The sequence below is a fragment of the Belonocnema kinseyi genome, chromosome 6, assembly GCF_010883055.1.
Source record: "Belonocnema kinseyi isolate 2016_QV_RU_SX_M_011 chromosome 6, B_treatae_v1, whole genome shotgun sequence".
Taxonomy (NCBI): Eukaryota; Metazoa; Arthropoda; class Insecta; order Hymenoptera; family Cynipidae; genus Belonocnema; species Belonocnema kinseyi.
In genome coordinates this window covers 71571979-71582599 of record NC_046662.1, presented here as the reverse complement: position 1 = coordinate 71582599, position 10621 = coordinate 71571979, and the positions used below count along the sequence as shown (strand labels likewise).

Here is a 10621-nt window from a genome sequence, read left to right as displayed (position 1 = left end):
ATAATACCATTCTTCTTCACAAGTCTGCAGTAGCAACATTCTGCGCAGGTAGATCTACATTAAGTTTATCCTCTGATTTTTTGGTTCATCAGGTCCTGAAAGCTATTTCAGTGGCAAAACCTCAAGCAGTTCGAGCACCAATCTGGGATGCACAGATTTTGCTTAATTAGCTATCTAGGCGAATTGCCGATTTATCCTTCTTTGAACTTTCAAGACGTACAACACTGCTACTTTTATTGGCATCTGGCCGTCATATTCATTAACTCACTCTTTTAAAGTTCTCAAAGAATTTTTTCGTTAACTTGAAGAACGAGATAATTTTATGGCCAGCTTTTGGATCGAAGATGGATCGGGCTTCGTTCAGACAGTCAGGATGGAAACTCTCGAAGCACCCCAATATCTGGTTGTGCCCCGTCACATGGATCAGGGCTATGCTTGGAAAATCGAAAGAGAGAAGAAAAGAGGGTAGTGTTGACGCCCTGTTTATTACTATTGTTGGAGCCACCAAAGCAGCTTCCAAGACAGTGATTGCAACGTGGGATCGATCGGTTCTCAGAGATGCTGGAATAGACGCTTCCCCGGGTAGCATTCGTTCAGCGGTTGCATCTCGCGAATGGCTAGACGATCTTCCAGTCCAGTACATTTTGGACCGAGGCAATTGGAGATGCGCTGAGACGTTCAGAAAACACTATTGTCGTGAGGTACAGGAGGCTAGTCAAGCAATTTCTACTTCGCTTTTATCCAACTTTACTCCCGTCTAAATAGTAAGTATGTGACACTTTTTACAGTCCAATCTAAATAGTGAGTATGCAACAGCTTTTGAAAAAATAATATTATAATGAAATATGATAGAGAAAAAGAATTTCGAATCTTCCTCATTTATACTCTTTTGTAAATCACATAGTGTTGAGGTCACCGGTAGATAACAAACACGTCTCTCATAGGGATGCCGTGTATCGGCCAAAGGCATACAATACAAGTGTATTGAATTACAACAAAACACGTATTGTGTGACGGAGCCGATACACGGCATCCTGGTAAGTGTCTTACTCATGAGAGCCGCTATGAGCATAGACGGCGCAGCCGCTCTTGCTGGTGACAAAGTGGGGATAGACGAGAAGAGGAGGGGAGAAAGAGAGGTCGATTAAGGGCTAAGGCGCGGGTACGCAACAGCTTCTCTCCCATAGGGATGCCGTGTATCGGCTCTGTCACACAATACGTGTTTTGTTGTAATTCAAAACACTTGTATTGTAATTCGAAGACAATAAAAATGATTTTAATATCAAAATTGCTTATAAATTATTGTTGCAACATATTGCAAATACATTCCCAATAATTTATATCACACATTATATGTTGAAATTTTTTCCATTTTTTGAAACTTCAAAGTGAATTAGGGAGGGTAAACAATATTTTAATGGAATGATCGCTATACAGATATAAATCGATTTGCTATGAACTTTTTTGATTGATAATTTAAATCGCAAAAAAAATTGCTGTTTAACTTGAGTGCTTCGTTTTTTGTGATTTTTAGCAGAAGGATTTTTAAAATGAGACTTTAGGAGTGTTTGTGACTCCCAAAAGAAAGTTTTCATTCAGATTAGAAATTCGCGCAAACAAATATTTCTTTTTTATCATCCTAGTATCCAGCATACGTAAAAAATTAACCATTTCAATTCTTATTGTAAAGAAATTTTAAGGGATACACAACTATAAATAAGCAAATTCTCAATTGTTTGCGAGAATAAGTCGTCTCTGAAACCCTTAAAACCTTTAAAAGCTTTGCAAATTCGTCGAAATCTCTTGAAGTATTTAAAATCTTTGTGAAATCTTAAAATTTCTTGAAATCTTTTTTCATTTTTGTACAATATTTTAATCCTTTACAATCTTTAAAGTCCTTGAAATTTTTGTGAAATCTTTTGAAATTGGAATCATTGAAATATTTGTAGAATCTTTCGAATTCGCTCAAAATCATTGAATTTTTTAAAAATCTTTCTGAAATTTTTTTATTGATTTGATATCATAAAAATATTTCTAATATGTGTAAAATCATTTGTAATCTTTGAAATCTGGAGCACACACGTCCCTTTCAAATCTATGAAACCCCTGCAATCTTTATGAAACGTTTAAAATCTGTAGGAAACTTTTGAAATCTTTGTCAAATCCTTTAAAATATTTGTGATATTTTTTTCTTAAATTGTTGTTTGTGAAATCTTTTTTATTCGTTGAAATCATTGAATTATTTGAAATTTTAGTGAAATCTTTTCAAGACTCTGAAATCCTTTAAATCTTTTGAAAGTTTTAAAAGCTTTTTGAAATCGTTAGAAAATATTTTAAATCTGATTTACACGCCTTTTTTAAATCTTTGAAATCCGTAAAATCTTTTTAAAATGTTTAAGATATCTTAAAAAATTTTAAAATATTTAGTAATGTTTTGTAATCTGGTGTACACTCAAAAACAGAGTTGTCAAATCCCTTAAAAAATCCGTTCATTCTAATTCTGAAACTAAGTTAACATCGAAATTTTCAACTAATAATTTTTATAATTTGTAAGTTGAATATCACAAAAAATATAGACTTTCACACTATATTAGCGGAGAGTTTTCAAAGAGAAAAATTCAAGGTTCTCGTGATAAATTCAAGCAGATTTCCAGGTTTTCAGGGTTCAACAAAATTCAAGGAGAATTCCATATTTTCAAGGTTTTCAAGGTCGCTGGATACCCTGAATAAGGGCCTGCCTATAAATTAAGTTATCAATTTTTTGCTATTTTGAAGACAATATTAAAATTCCTAAGAGTTCAAGTCAAAATATATTGCATTTTCAACAAATTGCTTGCATTTTCTAATAGAAAAGATGAACTTTTCAGCCAAAAAAACTACTTTTTCGAAGAAAGTTTTATTTTCAACAAAAAATTTGTTTTCAACCAAGAAGAACGTTGAACTATTAACCAAAGGGTAGTATTTTCAGAAAAAAATTCAACTAAAAACAGTTGCTCTTTCCACCAAATGGTTCAATTTTTAAGCCAAAAAGACCAAATTTCTAAAACAAATTTTCAACCAAGAAGGTTAATATTCTACCAAAAGACGAATTTTGAACATAATACATGAATTTTGAGCCAAATAGTTGACTTCTTAACTAAAAATGGTATGTTTTCGACGAAAAATGGTATAGTAAAATTTTCAGTTGAAAAAAATAAATTTTAACAAAAAAAAAAAGGATTTTTCACGAAGATATTTAGATCCCTAACCAAAACAGATGAATTTTTAAGAACACATTTAAGTCCTCAACCAAATAAATAAAATTTATTTAATTAAGTTGATTAATTTTTAACTTCTAACAGTTAAATTATCAAACATAAATAGAATAGTTAAAATTTCAGATAAAAATTGATTTATTAACAAAAAAGCTAATTTTTAACCAAACATTAAAAGTTTTTATAGTAGATTTTACATATAGAAAATAGGATTCTTCAGCAAAAAAGTTAAATACTACATAGTTCAATTAAAAATAAAATAGTTCCATTTTCAAACAGTTAAATTTTCTAAAAGAAAACTTAAATTTTCAACGGGAAATATTTATTTTCAAACAATTTTTTGAATTTTGAAGTCAAAAACATGAGTTGTCCACAAAACTTGTGAATTTTCAAATCAAACATTTGAATTTTTTAAATGAAAATATGAATTTTCAACAATAAATTTACTTATATACTAAATCTTTGAAAATTTTTAAAATAATATTTTCGTCTTTAACTGAATAGCTTAATTTTCAACCAAGAACATAGATTGTCAACAAAATTGTGAAATTTTGAAACCAAAAAGATGAATTATCTACCAAATTTGTGAATTTTCAATAAAAAAGTTACTATACAACTGTAGTTTTCTACGCGACTAAATAGTTGAATTTTCTACAAAGATGGTTGAATTTTTGACCCAAAATATGAATTTTCAATAAAAAAGTTTATTATCAACCAAATAGTTGAATTTTCAACTAGAAAAAATAATTTTCAATTAAAAATATCAATTTTCAAAAATGGAATACTTACACTTCAAGTTAAAAAAAATGAATGAATAAAAACAAATTTCCAACAGTCTAGTTTAATCTTGAAACTAAAAAAAGATTTATTTTTAACAAAATAGATATACTTGCATTTTCAAAAAGAAAAAAAAACTAAATAGTAAAATTTTTAACCAAATGAGACGAATTTGGAACCAAAAATGTAATAGTAGACTTTTCAACAAAATCGTGAACTTTTTACAAAAAACAGTTCAGTGTTTTGATTGAATTCTATTAATTAAATTCGAATTCAAGCAAAAAATACGAAAATTTATATAAAGGGAATATTCTTGAAAACAGCCAAAACAAGAAATTTTTTGGCCCGACTAAATAGTTGAAACAAAAATGTCATAGCAAATTTTTCATAAAAAAAATGAACTTCTTTTTACCAAAAATAGTTTACTGTTCTTTTTGGATTCTACTAATTTAATTTGTATAAAAAAAGAGCATATATAATTATATAATTATATATAATTTATAATATTTAGTTACCTCTGAAAACCATTTAGAGAATAGACTGTGGCTGTTTATTTCAACCAATTCTCCGTGAGAATAATGATAAGCCAGGCGAATCGCTGCTTTGTGGGCGAGAGCTTTGCACAAACTTGTTTTTCCCGTGCCTGGTGGTCCGTGTAATAGAATCACTTTGTTCCAGCTTATTATGTTTGGATCGACGTTTCGATCTGAGAACAGCATCGTCGTCTCAACAAAGTGCAGCAGCTGTAAGAAATTTTTATCTTTAACCACTTTAATTAATATGCAAGAAGTATAACAGTTTAATTTTTAAATTTCATAAACCAGGGTGGCCACAAAACTTCATTTTTATCATTCCTTGGCTTTTACGTAACCAATTTTTCATTTTCTCCGAATATTAATATTCAAAATCTAGGATTTTATTTTGGTAACATTTTTAACATCGTATCTTTTATAAAGAGAAAAAAACAATTTTAGATTTTAGAATTTATTTATTTCAAAGAAAAAAAAGACTTTTATGCTATAAAAGATAAATTTTCAATCCAAAAGGACGAATTTTCAAAAATAAAATGAAAATTTTTGACTTTAAGTATGACTTTTTAACAAAATAGTTCAATATCCCTCAAAACAATAACATTTTCAAGAAAATAGGAAATTTACAAAAACTTAAATCTGACGAGTTTTTAATAAATTGTTAAATTTTTAAACTACAAACATTAATTTTCAACCATTTAAGAAACAATAGTTCAATTTAACTAGAAGTGATACATATTTAAACAAAAATAAAAAATAAATATTTTGAAAAAGAAACAAAGTTTCAACCACAGACATGACTTTTCAACTAAAATTATGTATTTTCCAAACAAGGAAGTAAAAAGAATTTTTAATCAAATAGTTGATTTTTCTGTCAAAAAAGAAAAAAAAACTTCATCCAGATTGTTGAAATTTTAAGTCAAAAGACGTATTTTCTGTAAAACAGTTGAATTTTAAACCTGAAAATATGTATTTTTAACAAAAAAGTTCAATTTTTAATAAACAAAAAAAAAGAGAGGAAATTTCAAACGAAGAAAATTAGTTTTCAACAAACAAAAAACGAATTTTCAACAAAAAATTAATTCTTAACAAGATACTTGCATTTACAATCAAATAATTGAACTATAATGTAAAAGAGACGAATTTTGAACAAAATAGAATTTTCAACAAATCCGTCAAATTTTCCACGGCACAGATGAATTTTCAAATAAAATTATGGATTAAAAACAAATTTAATCGAAAAGTTTATTTTTCAGTAAACAAAAATTCAGCGAAACTGTTGAAGTTTTAAGTCAAAAGATATATTTTCTATAAAACAGTTGAATTTTCTACGAAAATATTTATTTTAAGAAGAAAGCTAATCTATTAACAAAAAGTTGCATTTTTAACTAAAATAGGAAAAATGTCAATCAAAAAGATTAGTTTTTGATCAAAAAGACGAATTTTCAACTAATAAAGTTATATTTTTTTTTCAAGAAATTAATTTTAAACCAACAAAAGGAACAAATTTCGACAAAATAGTTATAAGAATAATATTTTTTTTAACAAAGTGTTTTTAATAATTTTTTAATTATTTTTTAAACAAAGTGGTTCAACTTTCAACCAAGTAGTTAAATTTTTAACCAAAAGACGGATTTTCAACAAAAAAGTTAAAGTTTCTACCAAATAATACAATTTCTTATTAAAAGTATAATCATTAAGAGGAAGAAACAGCAAGCAAATAAAAGTAGAAATACAAGGGAAACAACTTACTGACAAAAAAAATTTATAGGAGGGTGGCCGTAAAACTTAATTTTAAAAATTCCGTAATTTTTCCCTGACCCAGTTTTCATTTTCTCTAATCATTCATACTCGAAAACTAAAATATCAATCTAGTAACATTTGTCATCCTTAAGAATTATTTAAAGTGCCTCGCATAGAAATGCCATGACTTTTTCCTGATTTCTAGATTTTTCGCATAAATTCAACCTGTAAGTTACAGCAACAAATTTTAGCGTTGAAAAGAAAAATTAGAAGAAAATAATCATTCTTACATGTTCTTTAACGTCGGATTCGTAAATGAGGCTTTCCCACAATCCGTGAAAATCTTTAGAGGGAAGAATCCAGTGAGCAGAAGCAGACATGTCGTCGCTATCAGTTCGAATTGTCTCTGTAGCAGCATTTTCTTGAGTTAGTCGATAGACATAAACTCTGAGGGTACTGCTCTGAATTTTCATATGACTTCTCTGAAAAGGAAATAATGAGTAATTTTAAATTTGAATCTTATAAGAATGCACACCTTTTTTAATTTCAAGTATTCAACTGAAAGGCTAAAATAGTGTTTTTCAAAAACAAAAACAAAAGATTAATTTACCTCGGTGCTATTAGATGAGCAGACTATCGATTCAACATGACTTTTAATAATATCTTTGGAAAAACTTTCTCCTGGCATCGACACGTTCAGAGTTACTTCTTCAAATGAAGTTAATTCTGTTCTTACTACTTCCTCTACATCTTTTCGAGATAATGCGCTGTAATTTAGAAAAAAATGAACTATCATAAAGTTTAGCTAAATTAGAAAACTTGAATTTCTGCATGTTTTTTCAAATAAAGAGACTTTACAGTAAAAATACTTTCAAAATGGATGAAAAATATACTAAGAGATCAATTTTAAACGAAAGAATTGAGTCTGCAGGTTACAAAGTCGAATATTTTTCTAAATAGTTCACTTTTAAATTCGGAACGATGATTTTTCAACATAAAAATTAATATTTAACCAAGAAAGGTGATTTTTTAATCTAGCAGTTGCATTTTAACCTAAAAAGATAAATTTTAAACCAAGTAGTTAAATTTTAAAACAAAAAAATATAAATCTTCTACAGAAAGTAGTTGCATTTTAAATCAAATAGTTGAATTTTTAAGACAAAACGAAAACTTTTTTAGAAGACAGTTGAATTTTTAACCAGAAAAGATACATTTTTAACCAAATAATGAATGTTCAACAAATCAGTTAAATTTTCAAACAACAAGATAGATTTTTAACAAAAAATATTGATTTTTAGCAAAATAGTTCAATTTTAACCAAACAGTTCAATTTTCAACCTAAAAAGATGCAGTTGCAATCAAACAGTTAGATTTTCAACTAAAAAAGATAAATTTTCAATCAAATAGTTGAATTATCGAATGAAAAAAATTAACCAAAGAAAGCTAACAAATTTTCAACAAAATAGTTAAATTTTCAATTTAAGATATAAATATTCAATTAAAATAATAAAATCTTCAATAAATAAAAATAACTTTATCTTTTAACCAAGCAGTTTTATTTTCAAACCAAGAGGATTAATTTTTTATCCAAAAAGACGAATTTTAAACCAAAAAAACATGAATTTTTTACGAAATAGTTAAACCCTCAACTAAAACGATACATTTTCAACCAAAAATGTTTTATTTTCATTTAAATAGTAAAATTTTCAAGTCAAAACGACGATTTTTTTAGAAGAAAGTTGAATTTTCAACAAAATATATAAACTTTCTACCAAATAGTTGATTTTTTAATGAAATTGATCAATATTCAACCAAAAACAGTTTCGCTCTTAATTAAATAATTAAATTTCCAAGTAAAATATTTTTAATTCATAATTTATTAAAACAGAAAATATTCTGTTCTTATATCAAGACATTTGAATTTTCATCCAAAAAACTACCATTTACATAAAAAAATGCGATAATTCAAATTTCAACAAAAAAATGCAATTTTGTAATAAAATGGATGAATTTGTATCCAAGAAGATTATTTTTCTAAAAAGAAGACGAATTTTAAGAAAACACGTAAATTTTCAAACCAATAGTTGAATAGTCAACTTGAAGAAATACATTTTCAACCACAAATAAAAAATTTTAATTTTGAAAATGTAACTTTAAAACAACTGGAAAGACGAATTTTTAACAAACTAGTTAAATTCTCGACCAAAGAAGATTAATTTTTAATCGGCGGTTGCATTTTTAACAAAAAAAGATTAAATTTACACTAACAAAAAAATTTTTAACAAAAAAAGATTAAATTTACACTAAAACAGAAGACTTTTCAAATTAAAAAGACGAATTTTCAACAAAATAATTGATTTTTCAACCTGATAGTAAAATTTTCGATCAAAGGAGATGACTTCTGAACGACAGATATAATAGTAGACTTTTTAAATAAAAAATAATTAACTTTCAACTAAAAAAGATGAATTTTTATCCAAACAAGGTTAATTTACAACCAAAAAAAAAGAAAAATTTTTTAACAAAATAGTTTGATACTTAAAAACATAATTAAATTTTAAACAAAATAGTAGAATTTTTAACTAAAAGAGACGAATTCTGAACTAGAAATATAATAGTAGACTTTTCAAACAAAAAGAAGTAACTTATAACTCATAAAGGAAAATTTGGATAATTTGGAATTCTAATTCCTAACACGAAAATATGCTAATTTAAAAATCCATTATTAAAACAGTTTTTTAATGTAAGGTTTTCAAATATTTTTGGAACAATATCGTTTCGAATTGAAAGCGTCTGAAATAAAAATAATATACAAACGATTTTGGTCAGTTTAATTAGAAAAGGGAGTTGAATTGTATAATTTCTCAGTCAGGATGGCGGTTTTAATCGACGAAATAAATTCCCGGTCATTTCCCGTCTCGCAAACATTTTTCACGGCCAATGAAATTTAAAAAATCGAACACTAACGCTAAAAAATTTTCCACTTGAGGTAATAAAAACTGAGCTGCAAATGAAAGCACTCAAAGTGGAACTGTTAAATTTTGAAATTTTAAAATTGAAATTTAAAAGTTTTTAATTCAAAAATGTTGCACTCAAATGCTCAATAATTTGCGCGTATAAAATTAAAGTTACTAACATTTTTCAATATAAAAAAAAAATAAATCCACGTGTCATTTTCAATGCTCTAAATTAAAAAATCAATCAATGAACTTTAAAAATATAAAAATTATGTAATTTTAAGGAATTTTAAGTCAAAAACATTAAATAATGAAAAATTGAAAAAATTTTAACTAAACAATTCTTAAACTAGAAGCTCAATTATTTTCTTTTTACATAGTTTAAACATCCTTGGAAAGCTTAAACATTTTATTTAAAAATCTTGAGAAATCTAGAAGTTTTTTTAAATTTGTTTTAAATTAAAAATTATTTTGGAAATTTTTTCAGAACATTTTTTTTACGAGTGATAGTTTTCAAGAAAATTAGTGATATCTCGATTTTTCTGAAAAAAATGAGCATCCTCCATTGGTTTTGATAAGATCTACAACTTTTATAGAAACGTTTTGCGAAAATTTATGTATTGGCTGAGATAAACGCAAAAAACCCAGGCATCCCAATGACTGGTCACAAAAATAACTTAGTTCAGACACGACCCCCTTTCCAACGTGTCATGGGGGGCTGGAAGGCACCCCTGTGACTGGAACCAGAAAAAACTTAGGTCACACCCCTGCCCCTTTTCCTACGCGTAGTGGGGGCGGGAAGGCACCCCTGTGACTGGTCACAGAAATACTGTAAGGTCACACCCCTACCCTTTTCCCACGCGTCGTGGAGGCGGGAAGGCATCCCTGTGACTGGTCACAGAAATAATGTAAGGTCACACTCCTGCCCCTTTTCCCACGCATCACGGGGGCGGGAAGGCACCCCTGTTACTGGTCACAGAAATAACGTAAGGTCACACCCCTGCCCCTTTTCCCACGCGTTGTGGGGTCGGTAAGGCATCCCTGTGACTGGTCACAGAAATAATGTAAGGTCACACCCCTGCCCTTTTCCCACGCGTCGTGGAGGCGGGAAGGCATCCTTGTGACTGGTCAAAGAAATAATGTAAGGTCACACTCCTGCCTTTTTTCCCACGCATCATGGGGGGCGGGAAGGCACCCCTATGACTGGTCACAGAAATAACGTAAGGTCACACCCCTGCCCCTTTTTCCACGCGTCGTAGGAACGGGAAGGCACCCCTGTGACTGGTCACAGAAATAATGTAAGGTCACACTCCTGCCCCTTTTCCCACGCGTTGTGGGGGCGGTAAGGCATCCCTGTGAC

General features: G+C 28.7%; 1 protein-coding gene across 1 annotated transcript in view; it reads right to left on the bottom strand.

Annotated features, from left to right (window-relative positions):
* The window catches only part of LOC117175123 (pachytene checkpoint protein 2 homolog), a 22099-nt gene that overhangs the window by 9264 nt on the left and 2214 nt on the right, over positions 1–10621 (bottom strand). The window contains exons 2-4 of the mRNA XM_033364697.1: positions 6915–7071; positions 6595–6786; positions 4547–4774 (exon numbers count right to left, since the gene is read on the bottom strand). Coding sequence (XP_033220588.1) covers positions 4547–4774; positions 6595–6786; positions 6915–7071 — 577 coding nt within the window. The remainder of the gene's footprint in view (positions 1–4546; positions 4775–6594; positions 6787–6914; positions 7072–10621) is intronic.